At 52.4% G+C, this 18,543-nt stretch overlaps 1 protein-coding gene across 4 annotated transcripts in view; it reads right to left on the bottom strand.

The window, feature by feature from the left end:
• Positions 1-3,395: 3,395 nt before the first annotated feature.
• Positions 3,396-18,543, bottom strand: part of ASIC2 (acid sensing ion channel subunit 2) — a 991,154-nt gene continuing 976,006 nt past the window's right edge. For 2 of the 4 annotated variants that reach the window (XM_025996149.2, XM_072747720.1), the window contains exons 4-10: positions 17,829-17,979; positions 15,802-15,858; positions 14,179-14,332; positions 11,451-11,542; positions 7,882-7,961; positions 6,185-6,253; positions 3,396-4,336 (exon numbers count right to left, since the gene is read on the bottom strand). In XM_025996149.2, coding sequence (XP_025851934.1) covers positions 4,235-4,336; positions 6,185-6,253; positions 7,882-7,961; positions 11,451-11,542; positions 14,179-14,332; positions 15,802-15,858; positions 17,829-17,979 — 705 coding nt within the window. In that variant the 3' untranslated portion in view covers positions 3,396-4,234. The remainder of the gene's footprint in view (positions 4,337-6,184; positions 6,254-7,881; positions 7,962-11,450; positions 11,543-14,178; positions 14,333-15,801; positions 15,859-17,828; positions 17,980-18,543) is intronic. The other 2 variants (XM_025996150.2, XM_072747721.1) reach the window with 1 other exon arrangement.

Below are 18,543 nucleotides of genomic sequence, written 5' to 3'. Positions count from 1 at the left end.
GGGTTGCTCTGGGTGTGATGGATCAGGGCCAGCAGCATCCTTGGCCCCCAGAGCCTCCTTCTCTATTCTATAATGGGGGAGCTCATTCACTGGTGCTTTCTGAAGGCCCTCGCCTTTGCTCCGAGATTAATTTTCAAAATTAAATTAAAATCTTGGAGTTTGTGGAGGAAGAGGTCCCAGGTCCTTGGGCCTCTAGGGTCAGGCAGGCTGAGCTGAGCTCCCCTGAGCAAACATGGTACCCACCAAGATCACACCCCTGGGTGGTGTCTGCCTCTGAGTTCCTCCTTCCCCGCTCACCAAGATCCTTTCTCCAGAGACCCTCTGTGAACCTTTCTCACTAGGCGTGTTCATGATAAAGACTCTTACAAAAATAGCTTCAAGCTGGAAAGAGGAAAATAAAATAACTCCGCTTCTCTCTGCCAAAAACAACAAAGCAACAGTGTGCAAGCAGCTAGCTCAGTCCTTGGCATGGCTACTCACAGAAATGCTTTTTCCTCCCACTGCCCCTAACTGCAGCAAACCCCACTGATTCTGTTTCTGAGGTTATGTGCTGTTATTTGATGGATCGAATGATTGATTTGGTTCTTTGAGATTACTGATAATTCGATGTGTGGTTTGGGCTTGTGACTGCTCTAAACTCCTGGCCCTCTGGTCATCATTTGGGTCTCTCTCGAAAATGTGACACGTTCCTGAGTCTCTTCTGTCTACCAAATGTCTCCAGGTCTTCACTGAGGAAATGATACACACATGGCTACTTGTTGGAAATAAGAAGAGAATACACCACCACTCTCAAGAATTCAGGTGTACAACTGTGTCTTTAGTTAACAACTGGCTAATACCAATCAGTAGCTGATTGGTACACGGAGCTGTTAATTTGCTCTCTTGAATTTCCTATCCTTTTCCCTTTAACAGGTTAAGTATGTAGATTTGCTCCAAAATGAACAAAACTAAAATCCCCAAATTGGAAGGGGCAGGTACATATGCGAGGCTTGGGGTAATCCAAACCCATTAGAATATTCTGTGCTCCATCACAAATTGATCTGAAGTTTCTTTCTTTCTTTTTTTTTTTGAAAGGAAGGCAGAAATCCAATGAAGAAGTTCAAATTGCAACTTTAGCTATAGATTTTAAAAACATTTACGAAACTGTTAAACTGGAACAAGGCAGAAGTATCCAGTAGATTCCCAACTCACTGAACAGACATTTCATTTGTTTCTGTCCTAGATGGGAGCAGTCTGAGAATGCTCACTGTTCCTCTGCATCTGACAGTCTAGGCACCAGAAGGACATTTTCCAGCCTGATGCAGTGGGGCATGTGTCTGTCTAAGGAGAGGGACTTCCATGCCCTGGGAATGTCTGGACAAATGATCACTTTCAATGTTTCTTGCTTTGCATCATGTTGGTGGGTCTAGATGGAATTTTCAAATGGAATTGTGAGCCTGGAAGCTTGGGAGTGGCTTTGGCATGGCCATGAATTCACTGTGTGATGTTAGGTAAGTCCCTCCCCTCCTCTATTGGGTCTGCTCATTTGAATAATGAGGGCAGTAGGCTATATGCTCCAAATGGCCTTTGGTAGGTAGAACAGTGGCCCCCAAAGATGGCCACGTCCTAATTCTTGGCACCTGTGAATATGTTATCCCCTGTGGTCAAAGAGACTTTGAAGTTTGTGATGAAGTTAATGACCTTAAAATGGGGACATTATCATGGGTTATCAGGAGAGCCTGGTCTAATCATAAGAGTCCCTCTACAGTGGAAGAAGGGGTCAAGAGAAGAGAGATGGGTCACATCTATGGGATAGCGGGAGGTGTGACCCAGGAGGTTACGGTTGTGTGAGGTAAGGACTATCCACCATTGCAGAGTTGGCAATGGGAGAAGAGGCCACCAGCCACAGAATGTGGGTGGCCTCTAGGAGCTGGAAAAGGTGAGGAAACAGTTTCTCTTCTAGAGCCTTTGGAAGGAACCCAGGCCTGCTGACACTTAGATTTTAGCCTGGTGAGATCCCTGTCAGCCTTCTGACCTCCAGAGGTCGAAGACAATAAATTTGTGTGTTAAGCCACTATGTTTGTTGTAATTATGTTACAGTGGTGGTAGAAAATGAAAACAGGGTGCCTTCCAGCGGCATTGCGCTCAGTTCCTAAGGATTAAAGCTCGCCTTGGCCAACAGCACCAGGCAAGCCCAGCTGAGAAGGTACTGGGAGGAGGCATCTCAGGGATGCTGTGTCCCGGCCCCTCCTGGCCACTGCATGTGTCCGGGCATGGCTGCTTTGATTCATCCCCCTCCGCACAGGGTGGGTAGTGCTGTCATGTGCCTCAAGTCTGAAGAGGCCTCTGAAATCATCTGTGAAGACACAAGTACAATATTATTTTCATCCTCAAATTGAGGGACCTGAATCCAGAGAGGTGCAGGTGTCCATCATCACACGGCTGCTGCAAGAAGGTGCTGGAGAGCCTTCCTCACTCCTGGGGCCAGGTTCTTTTCAGCAGGTCTCTGGGGAAAACCTTTCCCTTGTGTAGGAGTGGATCAGGCAGGGGAGAAAAGGGGAGATGACAGAGGGGGATTGAGATCAGGATAGAGATTGGAAGGCAGAGCCAGGGCCACAGCCCCAAGCTCCTGGTCCAGCCAGTGCCTTCTGTACATCTGTGCATGAAGAGGAAGGTGCAAACCACATGAGGCTCTGGGGGAGACCTGGGGTAGTGAGTGGTGGGGGAAGGCGGGAAAGTAAAGCTTAGGCTACAGGAACCTGTGCCCTGGAATGAGTATGATCCCGAGCACAAGGATTTTGCCCAGATAGGAAGCTCTCTTTTGCCACAGAGGGGCTCAAAAGGGCCTGCCCTCTCCCCATGGGGCACCTCCATCCACCTTTCCCGCTTGGACAGTCTCTCAGCTGGGGAGCAAGGCAGGAAGCCAGTGTGACCTCTGCAGGGACAGGCAGATCTGTTTGATGTGGGTGAGGAGAGGAGGTGGGGTGCAGAGGGCCTAGAGAGACTGGTGTGCGGGAGGGAGGCCAGAGTCAGAGGAATCAGGACAGAAGACAGAGGCTTTTTTCATGGTTTTTAGGTTTGGGCAGCATTCATTGCCTGCCCCACCTCTCCACCCCCTGCCTCTTCAAGCCACACACCTCTGGTCCAGGATTGCGTCATTTCAGAGCACGGGCTGTCACTTGTTAGTGGTCATGAAATCATTTATGAGGCTGCAACCAATAGTATTTAGAGATTTAGAATAGATTAGAAGTGCATGCACTCTGTACACTTGGGAAAGCTAAGTGTCGTTGCAGGAAGCTTCACGTGTATATATATATATATATATAATCTGTGGGTCTGGATCTGGCAGGCCTAGCCCTTTCAAAAGGCTTCAGGGAGGGAGCCCTGATGGGGAAAAGGCAGCACCGACTCAGCCGTTTCCACAAGACCAGCTTTTAATATGACCGTGACTGGAAGCACGAATAAATAAACGCCAGAGAAAATGGAAAAACCAAATCAAACCAAACCTCAGAACATCAAAACCCAAATTCGGAAAACAAAACAAAACAAAAACAGATCTCGGACAGACAGACAAAACAAGCCCCCCAAAGGAAACAAGCTGGGTCACGGGGACAGCAGAATGACGTGGGTCCCATGGATGAGCCCCGGAGCTGCCCAGGCCACCCTGCCTCCCCCAGGCGCTGAGCCAGGGTGGGTGGGGTGGGGGTGGCCCCGGTCAGCCCACAGGCCAGCTCGGGGAAGGGGTTTGTGGGCAGGTTAAGAACCTTCACAAAGTACACAAGGACCAGACGTGGTTGAGAGTTCTACGCTTTCCCCCTTGATTGCAGTTGTGATTCCAGCGTGGCCACAGGGTGACCCTGGGGCTGGAAGCTGGTCCCACTGCATGGCTGCAGAGTGGCCGCTAGAAAGCACACGGAGGAGAGTCGTGTACAGACACAGACGTGGAGGTGGCGCCGTGAGCAGTCTGAGCATGCAGGTGCTTTATACATCTGGCAGTGAGATGTGATGGCAGGTTGGTTCTTGGACAGTTCCAGAGTGTGACTCATTTCTCCTAAGAGGGACGCACGGCGGGCCCGAGGACGCGTCATGTCAGACGTGGCCGCAGCGAGGTTTTGGCAGAGAGTTTGCTATGTGTGCATAGGGGGCTCTTGCTTCTTTCTGTCATCGGGGGCTGTCCCACCTGAGCCTGCTGTCCCCTGTCCTGGGTCTCGGGCCTCCAGGTCTGTTTGGGGGGTGCCAGGTGGTCCGAGGGCCGTCAGCAGGCGATCTCCTCCAAGGTCCCCAGGGCCGTCTGCAGGGGCACGTTCACAGTGTGGCTGATGGTTTCAGAGTGGTTTGGCATCGTGTCACAAGTGCTCTGGAGGGAGGGGGACAGTGGGTGTTGAGATTCCTTCTGTGAAATGGCATCACGATGCCATGGGCAGCCCAGCCTAGGCCCTGGGAACCGTAGGCCTGCTTGTGGGCTCTCCCCAGGGCACCACTGCTCCTGTCTCAGACATCTTGGGGTTGGTTTGTTGTGGTGAGGCACGAGGCTTGGGTGGGGAGGCTCGCTGCCTTACCACTGCCCATCTAGGTGCCCCCAGGGTGGGGAGAGGGCTCCCTGGTGATGGGGCTCAGCAGCTGCTCTGAACTTCTCTTCTAGAGGTGCCCCTAACATGCCACCTGAATCTATATCTGAGTGCTCTCTAGTTATGGGGCAGGAGGATATCTCCCCGCCCTCATCCTGGGGGGTCCCCCTTGAGACCTACTTGGGATGGAGAAGGTAGAGCCCGTGGCTAGACTTGGGGCAAGGGGGGCCAATTGCTGAGGCCAAAGAGGAATGGGAGGCCCCCAAAACCCAGAAGCAGAGGAGTCACAATGGAGCTTTAGGGTTAGGCCAGAGGAAAACAGTCTCAGGTCCCTGAGCAGGGCAAGGCTGGGAGGGCCTTGCGTCTGCCCAGTGACTCCCAGGCTGCAGAAGCAGGCTGGAGGCTGGGAGGGATGGGAGCAGATACTGCCTAGGAGGCTGTGCCAAGAATGTTGTGGAGATTTGATGAGGATGGGGTTGGGGAGGGGGAGTGATGGGAGGGGGAGGATCTAGGGGAGGGGTAGAGGGCAGAGGGGAGGCTGTAACTGGAAACATTCTGAGGGCAGAAGGAAGGTGGGGTGAGGGAGGGAACCTCCACTTGCTGAGCACTTACTATAAACGAGGCACTGCTGCTGGCTTTATAGGCACAGCCCCACTGAATCCAAATATCGACTGCCCGAGGTCCCTGTGAGTCTGCAGATGCTGGGGCACACAGCTACACACAGCTACGGACCTGAGTCCAGAGCCTGGGCCCCTTCCACCTGCCCTCCCCTCCTCAGTCTTCTACTCAACGGAGCCGCAGGGGCCCGAGAGAACCAAAGCAGAGATTTTTTTAGCCTGGGAGGTGGGTAGAGAAATAGTGTCTGGAACAGAAATGGGGGCCTGTCTGGGGGATGGGGCTGGCCTCATTTTGGATCTGCTGACTTGGGGGGTTGGGGGGTGGTTGCCTAGTGGGCGTGGTGCTGCCAGGGCAGAAGTCTCCTCTGGGGAGAGCTGGAGACACCAGGCGGCAGAGGCTCGAGCCTTGGGAAGGAGACCAGAGAGCCGCAAGAGAGGCAGAGCAGGACGGGGGTCAGGGGAGCTCTGCGTCCAGCTCTGCCACTCACCAGCTGGGGGACCGTGGGCTTCCGGGCCCCAAGTGGCTCAAATACAAAATGGAGATAAGAAAAGACCTTTCTCTGGGGTAACTGTGCAGCTGAAGCCATACGGCACTCTTCAGGCACATGGCACAGTGCCTTTCGGGTCCCTGGCACGTGGTATTGGCAGTTATGATGGGTATCACTGCTGCTACCAACCTCACGGGGCCCCGAGCTCCGTGTCCCCTTCAAACGGAATAGAGCACCAGTGACGTCCTTACTTGCATTTTGCTGCCCTGAGGAATAAGGGAGCGGGGCCTCCTGCTTCTCCCACGGCAGGAGTTGAGAGCAGTAGCCCCCTGGCCCTGGACAAGCTGGACTGCGCCAGCCAGGACCTCCCCTCGCAGCAGCTCCTGGAATTCCCTGTGCCCACGGCTTGCTATCGGGCCACGTTAAGGTGTGTGGTGAGGGGCGTCCTTCCTGCCCCGGCCCGGCACCTGGTCTCCTAAGGCCCGCAAGAGCAGGGGACTAGGACAACCTACGGTGCATGGGCTTCTCTTACCACGTTCTCATCGTGGCTCCCTTCGTCCTCTTCTTTGCCAAGCAAGTCTAAGAGCTTCTCTTTGATCAGCTGCAAGAAAATCAGGACGAGTTTGATCAGGCTGGGGAAATGGTGCGAAGGTAGAGGACCTCCCTTGACTCGGCTCAGCCCAGCCTGGCACCAGTTCTGGGAGCCCCTCCCCAAGCTTTTGGCTGAAGTGAGGTTTTGGTGCAGGAGCTAGAGCCTGGCGGGGAGGTCAGAGGAGGGCCCATCGGCATGGGAACTGTTTTTCTCTTGCGGACAGAGGGTGTGCATGAACAGCCTAGGAGACAATTTCTGAGGCTGGGCCAGGGGGATGAGGCCTGACAGTCCCACTGTTCATAAGAGCAGGGCACCCCTGAATCGATAATATTTGATTCTTAGCAATAAAGGGTGGGCATTAAACATGTTACCTGGTATGATGCGATTTCCATAACTTTATATACAGCTTTTCACCAAAATTAATAAACAAAGCCGAATAAGATCTGGCCAGGGAGCCTGATTTGGGTTTGGGGAGCAAGGTCACCATGCTGGGAGGTGGAGTGGGCCTCAGGGGTTCTCCATGTCCCCACAAAGTTTCCCAGTGGCCTTTGGCCAAGGACAGCCCTCTCTGGGAGGAAGAATGCCGCTCTGCAGGCTCCTCTTACTGGACTGAAACTCAGGTGGTCCTGGGGATGTTGAGGAGTCCCCTTAAGAATTCTGGAGCCCGGGACACCAAGGTGGCTCAGTGGTTGAGCGCCTGCCTTTGGCTCAAGGTGTGATCCTGGATTCCCAAGTTCAAATCCCACATCGGGCTCCCTGCATGGAGCCTGCTTCTCCCTCTGCCTGTGTCTCTGCTTCTCTCTCTCTCTCTCTCTCTGTCTCTTATGAATAAATAATTAAAATCTTAAAAAAAATGAATTCTGGAGCTCTCTAAGCCTGCCTGGCTCTGGGTGAGGTGGGGAGAGGAGGGGAAGGCTGAGGAGTGCCAAAATGCTCAGAGCTAGAAGCCACTATCTGGTGCCCTCAGAGCTTTCAGAAGCTCTGCTCCAGCTGCTGTTGAGGGAGATATCTCAGGCTATGAACTGGTAGAAATGGCCTGTGTGCTCTTGCTCTTCTTGCTCAGGATTGGTGGAGTCTGCCAAAAATGCCCCTTCCTTAAACCTGCCAGCACCAGGGCAGGTACTTCTCAGGTGACGGGCCACCTGGAAGGCAGGTGTGTGCCTGTGTGTGTTGTGTGAATGCAGTGTATATGTGTGAGTGAGTGGTATGTCTACGGTGTGCGTGTGCATTTGTGAGTGATGTGTGTGAGTGGTGTGCGCATGCGTGTGCTGTGAGTGTGTGGGCACAGACACACACAGGTGTGAGGCCACCACAGCTGGTCTTGTGTGGGAGGGGCTCAGAGCTGGCCTCCATTTGGGCTCTTCTTCTCAACCCTCCCTCTCCCTTTCTTCAAGTGTGGACAGCCCACAGCTCTTCCAGTTCCCTGAGGACAGGAGCCAGCCTCTGTCTCTCTCAGACCCTCCTCCTCCTCCCTGCCTAGGACTTGGTGATAAATCTCTGTAGGCAGGGAGGGGGAAGTAGGCTCTGGGTGAAAGGAGGCCATCCTCCCTCCACCCCCCATGCTTTGGTTCTGAACACTGAGGTAGGATGAGGGTCCCAGCAGATGGTCATTTTCCCATGAACAGCCCCAATCTTACCTCATAAATATAATCAAAGAGCTCTAGTATTGTAAGGATACTAGCACCAATAAACAATCCCATCTGACCACCAATATCACCTGGAGAGAGAGAAAAGATCAAAGATTTGGCTTTACTCATGGCACTTCTTGGAAGGGGCGAACAGATGTACCCAGAAACCAGATCTTTGGAATGGCTCCCCATCCATAGGGAGCCTGGGCCTGGAACAGGTCAGGCCTTGGACAACTCCCTCTCATGCTGCAAAGCGCCCAGTGGAGATGGGAACTAACACAGATGCTTACTGGAGGACCTAGAGTAGACCTCACAGGCCAATGGGCTCATTCAGTTACCTTCAGAACCACACTGAGTGGGCCCTGCTCTGGCTCTGGGCTGGGATTAGACACAAGGTGAGACAAGAACCTCGTCTGGGGCGAGGGCAGTCTAGCCCAAGAGTCAGATGTCAGGTGCCCTGGGTGAGGATCTCAGGGTCAATGGCACAGGAGAAGAGACTCTCTCCCCTGCTCCCGCCACCATGACGAGGCCCGTACATAGGGTACGTTTCACCCTCAGGATGAGGTTGTAGGAAGCATTCCCTAACTCCCCTACCTGAAGGTAACTGTTCAATTTGGTCTTTTTCTAGAGTAGAGGTTCCTCTACTCTAGAAAAAGTATCTACCTCCTTGGGGTGTACAGGCCCCACTGACCAAAGTCCTTCTTGACTGGTCTTCAGGTCCCCTCCTAGGAGACCTGCCTGGGGTGTAGATGCCTGGACTTACCCCAGGTCTTTTCAATCAGGATCTCTGGGGTTGGGGTCTGGAAGTCAGGATTTTTAAGTTCCCAGGTGTCTCTTGCCCACCAGGGCTCAAGAACAACTCTTTTGTGGGAGTTGCAGATGGTTGGAGACCCCCCCCCTTTTTTTGGAGACCCTTTGAAACTGAGTGCAAAATGTTACATGTATGTACCTGGGCATTTGTAGTGGAAGAGTCCCTATTGGAGAAGCTATCGTCAGATTCTGCAAGGGGTTCTTGTGCCTGCAAAAGCCCAGTGCTGTGCTCCGGAGCCAGTGTGGTGGAGCAGAGGGCTCGGAGGCTGAGGGCTCAGGGCTCAGAGGCTGAGTTGGGAGAGTGGCTACTGACTTGCTGCATGGCTTTGATAAACCCTGACCTTCTCGGTAGCTTTGCCTCCAGAAGGCATTTGGTGGAGAGGGGAGCTGAGGAGATTGCTTGAGGTGCTTGCCAGCTGGAACCCCTCTGACTGTTAGCTGCTGGGCTGGGCAGGGAGAGCACTGGGAAAGAGGGTGCTGCCGGCGTGGGTGCACAGTCTTCCTGGAGACCCCAGATCTGAGGACTATCTGTTGGCTACACCTGCCCTCTCCATCCCTGATCACGGCTGAGGGGAGTCTGGCAACCAGTCCCAGGGAAGCAGGCAGAGAGGGTGGGGAGGGGGCTCCAAATGGTTCCCCTTACTCCCCTTCCACCCTGCTCCCTCTCCTGCCCCTAGTGGGGGCGTTACTGGGAAGTATGTACTTACTGATGTACAGGTCAGGTTTGAGGTGTGTGTTTGCACGAGCATACAGTGTGATCGAGTATGGGTATGTGCCAGGGTGCTCTGTGTATGCATGTTTGTGTAGAAGCAAGAGACAGCTGGCTGTCAATGGGTTTATGCAGGTGGCTACTCATGGCTAGGGAAGGGACACTGAGTGTGTCTAAGTGTGTGTGAGTGTGGCTTTGTGGAGGTGGACATAGTGTGTCTGAGTGTGTAGAACCTGTGTGAGCACGTTTGTGTACAGGCAGGTGTAGGTGATGCGTCTGTAGACATGTAGTGTGTATGCACATACATGTCTCTGCTGCTGCGTGGCCTGCATGCAGGTCTGTGCTTCTCTGTACTGGCACTTGTAGCTCACCACCGTGGGCCTGCATGTGCCACACTTTGGGATGAGGTGTGCTATGCGTGGCATGAGGGCATGTGCGGTGTGCACTGGGGTGAGGGTGGGCAGCATGGTGGTGAGGGAAGGGCCCGATGGGCCTGATGGCTGAGGATTTGCGAGTGGCACACGCTCATCACGGGAGGTACAGATGGCAGAGTGATTTTCTCAGCAGGCTATTCTGGGTGGGAACAAGATGCTGGGAACATGCTCATCCTCATATCTGATGCAGAGATGAGCTATCCTTTCTGACAGATTCAGAAGTCAGGCCCTCCTCAGTGCGTGCCTGTGTGTGTGTGTGTGTGTGTGTGTGAGAGAGAGAGAGAGAGAGAGAGAGAGAGCGCACACGAGTGAGAGAGAACAGTGAGCCTATGTTGGGGAGGGTAGGAAGAGCCCTGTCTTTAGTTCTCTTTAGGAAATGGACAAGGTGACAGAGGCAGAGCAAGGGGGTTTACATGTCCGGAGCATGACTTTACCTCTTGGCTCATTCCTTTTTGGCCACAACAGTCTCTGAGACCCAAGTGACAACCACCTTATCCCAGCCAGTGCCAGCTGAGGCCCAGTCCCCAGTCTCTTAGGAGAGGTGCAGAGATGCTCAGATGGCATCTGGAAGCACCAGCTGGGCCTTGGGTGCCTGGCATGGTGACTGTCCAGGTACCAGAAACTACTCTGTATGGACCTTCTTTGGTGTGTGTGTGTGTGTGTGTGTGTGTGTGTGTGTGTGTGTGTGCTTTATCCCAGCTAGCCATCACAATAAACTCATCAAGTGGTTTTGTTAGACCCATTTTACAGATGAGGGACCTGACATATATTCTCGTAGCTGGTATGCAGCAGTGTGACACTGTACATTTCTACTTACCCTTCCACCTGCCCACTGCCCCCAGGGATACCCCTCTCAATCTACCCAGCTTCCAGAGACAATAGCAGCTGATTTTCCTCGTAGGGACAGCAACATGTCCTTTCTTGGGAGTGAGTAGGAGTTGGGAGAAGGGCCCCAGGGGCAGGTCTTTTAACTGTCCATCCTTGGAGGTCTTGTGGGTTTTGCATTGGGTGGGGCAGGGTTGAAATAAACTCCCTGCATCCATTATGTGCCTGTGCGGCCAGGGTTGCTGACGTGAACTTGTGTGGGGGTGGCAGTCAGGTTTGTAGACATCTGGGGACATGTGGCCCTTCTTCTGTGTTTGATAAAGGACTCTCAGTCTACAGGGAACATCTGGCCTCAATGCTGCAATGTTGCTTTCCAGGTTGGGCTCCATCTGGGGGGACCCTTATTGCCTGGGGACCACCCACAGCTCAACCTTCCCTCCACCTGACGGCTCTTTCTTCCCACTGTGGCCCTGGGGCTCACTCCAACCTGGGGGCAGAAGACCCAGGAATCTGACAGGGCAGTGCTGGAAAGGCCTTGAGAGGCCTTCTAGTTTACTTGCCTATGGTGTCGATGGGGAAACTCAGGCCTGAACTGGGGCATGAACTGGGCCTCAAACCTGTCAAGTTGGAGTCCTTCCCATTCTGGGACAGAGGGAGTAATTAGCACGTTAATTACTCCCAGACTCCTCAGAAGGTGCATATACCTATCTGCCTGCCTGCCCACCCCCTGCCTGCTCCCCCTCGCTCCCCTCGCTCCCCACTGAGACATGTGGAAATTAGTGCAGCAGACACTGACTTACCAAGTAAGGCAGCGACTTCATATGCCTTCTTCTGTTCAATTGTCTCATAATTGAGAGCTTCAAAGAATATATCCAGAACAAGGATGTTCTCTCTGCAGAGGGAATATTCAGTATCATATGGGGTGAAAACCATTGGGGGCCATGCACGGATTATCTGACAGCTTTCCCACTGACGGCAGGAGAGGCTGAGCCCGGCAAAGTGCAACAGCCAGCCCCGAAGTTAGATCTGGTTAGTGGCAGAGCTGGCCTCGGAACCCAGAGTTCTGACCACTCCCCCAGCCCTGTGCTCTTTATAGACCCTCTGCCCCTCGGCTGTCCCCTCCTTGTTTCCTTTCCACGAGTCCTGCCTGGTTTCCAGGTCTCTGAGCCTCTAAAAGATCTGCCTGGCTCGTCACCTGCAGGTGAGCTCAGTGCTTTCTTTCTTTTCTTTTTTTTTTTTAGATTTTATTTTATTTATTTATTCATGAGAGACACAGAGAGAGGCAGAGACACAGGCAGAGGGAGAAGCAGACTCCCTGCAGGGAGCCCGATGTGGGACTGGATCCTGGGATTGTGGGACCACGCCCTGAGCCCATGACCCACCCAGGCACCTCTGCTCAGTACTCTCTTGACAAGCTCTTCACTCTCTGGCCTTGCTTGTGCCAGCTGACCTGCTGGGTACCCCCTACCCACTCGTGAGAGCCCCCATGTTCCAACTTGGAATTATAACAAGCTTCTCCTAGTGGGCAGCCCCAAGTCTAGCACTGCCAAGGCAGCTGCCAGGGTCAGGGAGGGCTTTTAGGGAGCAGATCTGTACCTAGCTGGGAAGGGGGGTTCCCGGTTCCCTTTTGCTCCTTTAGGAAGGTGTGTTAAGAAGACACATTTTGGCAGGAAAAGTCATTGCTGCTGGTAGAATGTCTGCTCAGCAGTGTGGCCTGGCACCTCCTACTCCCCATCTCCTTCCACACTGGTCACAATGGCTTCAGTACACCCTGTTCTCAGTCTGCTGAGCCAAAGCTGAACCCAGGATGGGTTTGGTGTTGGCCTTGGCCGGGGTGGGTGGGTGGGGTTGGCTGGTGAGAGAAAGGCAAATCCTCCTCCCCATGTAAGTGTCGCCAAGGCTTGTCTGAGTGATGGCCACTGCCTCTTGCCAGGCTCCCTCCCTCCCTGCCTGGCTTCCCTTCTGTCCTCTGCACTGCCCCCTGAAGGATCTTTCTAAAACTGCTCAACTGAGTCACATTACAATTACAGTTCAGTCCCTCAGTCACACAGGTACGTTTAAAATGCGCAACAGCCACAGATGGTTAGTGGCCCCTACATTGGACATCCTAGATACAGAACATTTCCATCTTTGTAGAAAGTTCTGTTGCAGGGCAGTCGTCTAAAATACACACCCACTCAGAGCTCTTCAGAGGCTCCCTATTCTCTTCGGGGCAAGTCCCCTCCCAGTGCCCCACCCCACGGCTGAGGCCAGCTCAGCCCGCAAGTCCCTCTGGCTCTGACGCATCCACCTGCTGCAGCTCTGCCCCATGCCCATCCTCTCTGCTCAGCCTCTGCTTGTGACACCTCTTCTCCCCTGGCTTTCCTTCATTTCATCTGTTAGAAGATATTCTTTGAGTGACAACTCTGTGCCAGACACTCTACAGCAGAGAACAAAACGGAAGGCTCCTGCCTTCAGGGAGTTTGCAGTTTAGTAGGGAGCACACACAGGAATACAGACTTACACACTTTGGTGAGTGTTATAAAGGAAAATACCAGAGTGCTTTCAGAGGAAAAATAAAGGGAGGGGCACCAAGTTAGCTGTTTGAGAAGATGGCTTTTATTTATTTATAAAAAATATTTTCTTTCTTTTCTTTTTTTTTTAAGATTGTATTTATTCATAGAGACACACACAGAGAGAGGCAGAGACACAGGCAGAGGGAGAAGCAGGCTCCATGCAGGGAGCCCGGCACAGGACTTGATCCCGGGTCTCCACTATCATGCCCTGGGCCGAAGGTGGCACTAAACTGCTGAGCCACCCAGGCTGCCCAAGATTTTATTTCTTTAACACATACGGAGAGAGAGCATGCACAGGCAGAGAGCTGCAGAGGGAGAGGGAGAAGCAGACTCCCTATTAAGCAGGAACCCTGACCTGGACTTGATCCCAGGACTCCTGGGATCATGACCTGAGCTGAAGACAGACACCCAACCCACTGAGCCACCCAGGCGCCTCTGAGGGGATGACTTTTAAATGGAGACTTGCAGGGCCGCCTGGGTGGCTCAGTGGTTAAGTATCTGCCTTCAGCTCAGGGTGTGATCCTGGAGTCCCTGAATGGAGTCCCACAGCGGGTTCCCTGCATGGGGCCTGCTTTTCCCTCTGTCTATGCCTCTGCCTCTCTCTCCCTCTCCCTGTGTGTGTGTGCCTCATGAATAAATAAATAAAATCTAAAAAAAAAAAAAAATAAATGGAGACTGGCACATGAGGAACCGGTTAGGTAAAGTGTGAGAGGAAAACATTCCAGGCAGAGGGAAGAGAATGTGCAAGGCCTGCCTGGAATACTCCTTCACGCTCCTGAAAGTCCAGGGGCTGCATCCTAACTATCTTTGTCTTTGCTTTCTGAGTCCTCAACACAGAGTTTGGCACACAGCTGAGTTCGGTTAGTATCTGCCAAATGGAGCCAACTGCCTCCCTTTGCCGTCTTCCTCAATGACCCCAGTTCCTCCGGCATCCACCCCTTTGCCCTACGCCTGCCAGGCCCACTTAGCTTACGAGATATATTTTTCTGATTTGTTAAATTTCTTCTCGAGGTACTTGGCTGATGTCTTGCTGGGGATCTTCACCATGGAGAGCTCTTTGTTGTAGCGGGTCAGGTTGCAGGGTGTCCTGCAGAGACAGTAATTACTGTCCTTCTCCGCCAGCAGACCTGGAGGGGAGAGGGGGCGGGGCTTAGTCCGAGGTGGGGGCGGGGCCCGCGGTGCGGGAGGCGGGCCCAGGTGGGGAGGAGGTGCCCTCCCGGGGCAGTGAGGGGCGGGGCCTGAGGAGGCGGAGCTGGGCTTTGGCTCTAGGCTGGGGAGGCTGTGAGCTCTCATTAGAAAGGCGTTCACTCCTTCCACGTGTCTCTTGATCCTCTTCTCCTCCGACTTCCTTTATTGTTATGTTGCTCTTTAAAAATTGTTGAAAAGGCATCACTTTCGGAGAACGCGCTCCCGGGGAGTCCTGGCCCCTTCAGCTTCCCAGAGCCGCCTTCTCTGCTCCTAGCCTCAGTGTTCTCATCCACAAAGTGGGCCTCCCGTCAAGGGCAAACGTGGGAGACCATTTTATCTGAAGCCCAGGTCTCTGTGGCGTTCCCTCTGCGGCTCCTTCTTTGCCAGAGCCTGCCTCTCCTGCCTGCTGGGTTAGGGCACAAGCAAAGATCCCTAATTCCTGTCCCTAGAAGCAACCTCCCTGCTCTGGAACGCTTCCTTCCCTCTGCTCCCCTCTTCCCCTAGGATGGGGGGGGGGGGCTGAAGACATCACTCCCCTCCCTCCGTCTGTCTGCTCATCGCAGTGTTACACACAGGCTTTGTCCATTCTGTACTCCAAAGAGAGATGTCTTGGTCCACGTCAGAAGTCTCTCCCTCTCATCTAAGCCCCGCCTCCCCCACCAGTCCTTCTGGAAGCATCTGGGCGAATGCACGAGTCCAGAGCCATCCCCCTTTAGCTCCAGCAAGTGCAGCTGCTGAATGAAACTGAGCCCATATGATTTAAACACCCTCTCTGTTTGTCTTCATTATAGATCACTTCCCAGGTCCCGAGAGAGGCAGGCATGTGGAGTGGGTCAAGCTCTGGGGTTGTAGCTTCTTTGTGGGATCTCCCCCGCTGGAAGTGTTCCTTCCAGCGGGGGAATCCAGCAGTTATTCCAACCTGCAAGCACCCAGCAAGAGGAGGAAAGGAGGAGGAGAAGGAAGAGGAGGAGGAGGAGGAGGAGGAGGAGGAGGAGGAGGAGGAGGACGATGACAGCAAGGAAATGCACACCGGCTGCCCCTCCTCTCCCCTACCTCCTTTGGTGCCCACCCAGATGCCCACTGTGCATCCTCTCTCCATCTCTGTCCCCTCCTCTGCATTCCCTTGGTGCTCTCCATTTCCAGGAAACCCACTCTATCTCTACTTGCACCTCTCTACTTTCTTTCTCTCCCCCAGTGCTTGGTCAGCCCTCATCTACCTGCCTGCATCCCTGCATCCTTCCTTCCCCACCCTTATCTCCTTCCTCCTCTTCTGTCTCTGCAGTGCAGCCCCCACTCCCTGTCAGCCCCTCCTCCCGTTCTATTCCTTCCCCCTTCTGCCCCATTTCTCCCACACCCAGAAGGCCTCTGAGGTCTCAGCCCTCCACTCCATTTGTCCCCCAGTACTGACCTAGGGCAGGCTCTGCACACTCCTTGTGCTGCTCAGGAGTACAGAAAGGGGCATCCCCTGCAAAGAAGAGACACAGAGAGAGGTACTCAGGCAGCAACACCTCCCTCCTGGGTTGGGGGAAGGGAATTCATCCTGCCACCAGGAGGGGCAGTCAGTCAGAAGGGAACCACCCATCAGAGCTGTCAGTGGGCAATTGGGCTGCAGTGTACCCGGAGCCAGGGGGTTGGGTCTGCTCTGCTCTGTGAGCTTGAGCAGGTGATAATAGGGTCCACCTAGCTAACTTCTCCCAGATTGCTGTGCTGCTCCAACCAGCTCAGATGGGTGATAGGTGAGAAAGCCTGGGTGGCTGAAAGCAGGGAGGTGGCGGAAAGCACCTGCTACCTCTGGCACGCATCACCGCTTTTAACTCACATGGATACCTTCTCAAATAGGAAATACTGTGTCTGTTTTACCCATATGAAACTTGAGGCTTAAGTATCCGGCCTTCCCAGGACACCAGAGCTGGCAGTGATGGAAGTGGGCTCTGACCCCAAGGCCAGGGCTCTTTCCGCCACACCCCTCTGCTGTGAGAAAGGGCTGCTTTGTAAATCTCCTCTTGCTCTGCCCTTAATTCCACGCTAGTAACTGAGATGCCATTAACGATGTCACGAGTGGAATGACAAAAATCTGCTGCTTGCTTTTGGCTCAGATTCCATGGGAGAACCGCACTGGCTGCTGACCTGGTCTGAGTATCAGGCAGGTAACATTCATCAGTGCTTTATTCTCCTTTCTGGTCTCTCAGTAGTATATCCAGAACCCCTCCTATTTTCCTTTTGCCAAGTGCTAAAGTTAAACCTGCCATACAATGTCCTTTCCTTACTATTTCCCTAGACATCTTTTTCAAGAGCTGAGCTTGTAGGCTTCCTCCTTTCCAACAAGAACAATTTAACTGACATGTTTCCCTTTTTGCTCTGTCTTCTGGGAGTTTTTAAAAGATCAAGAGAGGCAATTTTAAAGATCAACAATTATACACTTACATTACTAGGAAAATTGTTGGTTACTGATGGAATTATTCAGAATTTAGCTAGAAGCAGGTTCATTTCAGCAATGATTGCACAGGAAACAATCGATCATGAATTAAATGTCTGACATAAGAATTTAGTTAAATAAATTTAAAGTATGATATGACTATGAAATAGTAGCCATGAAATATAATAGCAAAGTTCCCAACATATAGTAGGTCATCAGGCAATAGTACTTTTGGTTTCCTCTCGCTATGTGCTAATACAGTGACCATTGACTTTTGCATTTTTATATTTTAGCCTAATTTTAACCTCATAAGAACTAATGATTGTATTTTAAGAATAATGAAGGTAAGAACAGAGAGGTTTAGTAACTTGTGCCGGGTCACACAGCAGGTGAATGGAGGAATCTGAACTCCAGTCTCTGCCTTCAGCCTGTCGTTCTTCCTTCTGTGCTGCAATACCAAACTCTTCATGCTTGAATCAGCCCTTCCATGTCCCCGCCATCTCCTGCCCTTCTGCCTCTGATTAGCTGACTATCTCTAATGAGATCATCAATGAGATGGCTACATGCCTTGTTAGTCTGTTAACACAGAAATGTGTGTCAGCACATGCACATTTATTTGCTGGCTGATGGACTTTTGCCTCATCTGAAAGAATGCTAGACATTTGGATGCAAGAAGGGAACCATCTGGATGAAAGCAACAGACACCTGGATGTTTGAACAGGTACCACACCAGGTTTTGGAATTGTAAGCACTCAGCTACCTGGACACTGAACTCTAGGAAGTAAGAGCAGCCAACTTATTGCGCACTGGGAGGAACAGTTTTCAAACATCTGGACACTTCTAGATACCAGGATGCCGCCTTGGTTGCTAGACTAGATATTTCTATCTGCCTCCTAAATGCTTGGTACCAAATACTAGCCTTCCCAGAACAGCATCTCTGTGGATCCTTGTGGAGTGGGTATAGTGTTTCCCATAGGATGAGAAATGCAGAGAAGGTCCCAGAGTCCCCTGGCACTGACCTGGCATGTGGACCATGCGGCAGTTGCAGTTCTCCACGATGTAGCGCGTCTCACAGTCAATTCGACAGGCGGTGATACTGTAAACAGGAAAGAAGTCGAGTCCCATCTCTGAGGATCGGCACTCACCCCACGGTGGGGGCAGGTATGTGAGCTGCAAGACAGGAGGTGGGGGCAGCAGTCAGCCCTGGAGGTTCAGCATCATCAGCCTCAGTCTCTCATTCATTCATGTATTCAATCAACAATTATCGAGTATCTACTAGATACATGACAATCTAACTCCATTGACTCCACACGCTTTCAGTCTGGCTCCAATACTAGTTTTCCTGTCTTATGACCTTCCCAGAAATGCTGATCTCAAAGTCTCGTATACATGCCATGTGTCTTTTTAGTGCCATACTTTGTCATCTCAGGTCTCTTGGAATGACCCAACTAAATTCTACCCTCTTGACTGGGAACATTGGGACTCTAGATCCAGACCTGGGAGCCAAAACCTGCAGGAGGGTCCAGGAAAAAATGCAGAATCAGTGTTAGTTATCATCTGTGGCCCAGACTAGAGCAACTCTCCAGTGTCAGGCTATGGACCAACTCTTTTGGGGAAAATGTCATTCTTATTTTCAGAGGTCCAATGGCCATAGAACGCTGTCATGCCTACAGTATGTGCCTGCTGGGGATGGGAAAGGTGACAGATGAGGGAAACTAATAGCTGTGAGCTATT

The sequence above is a fragment of the Vulpes vulpes genome, chromosome 2 (genome assembly GCF_048418805.1).
Source record: "Vulpes vulpes isolate BD-2025 chromosome 2, VulVul3, whole genome shotgun sequence".
NCBI lineage: Eukaryota > Metazoa > Chordata > Mammalia > Carnivora > Canidae > Vulpes > Vulpes vulpes.
This window is presented reverse-complemented; position numbering and strand designations above follow the sequence as displayed.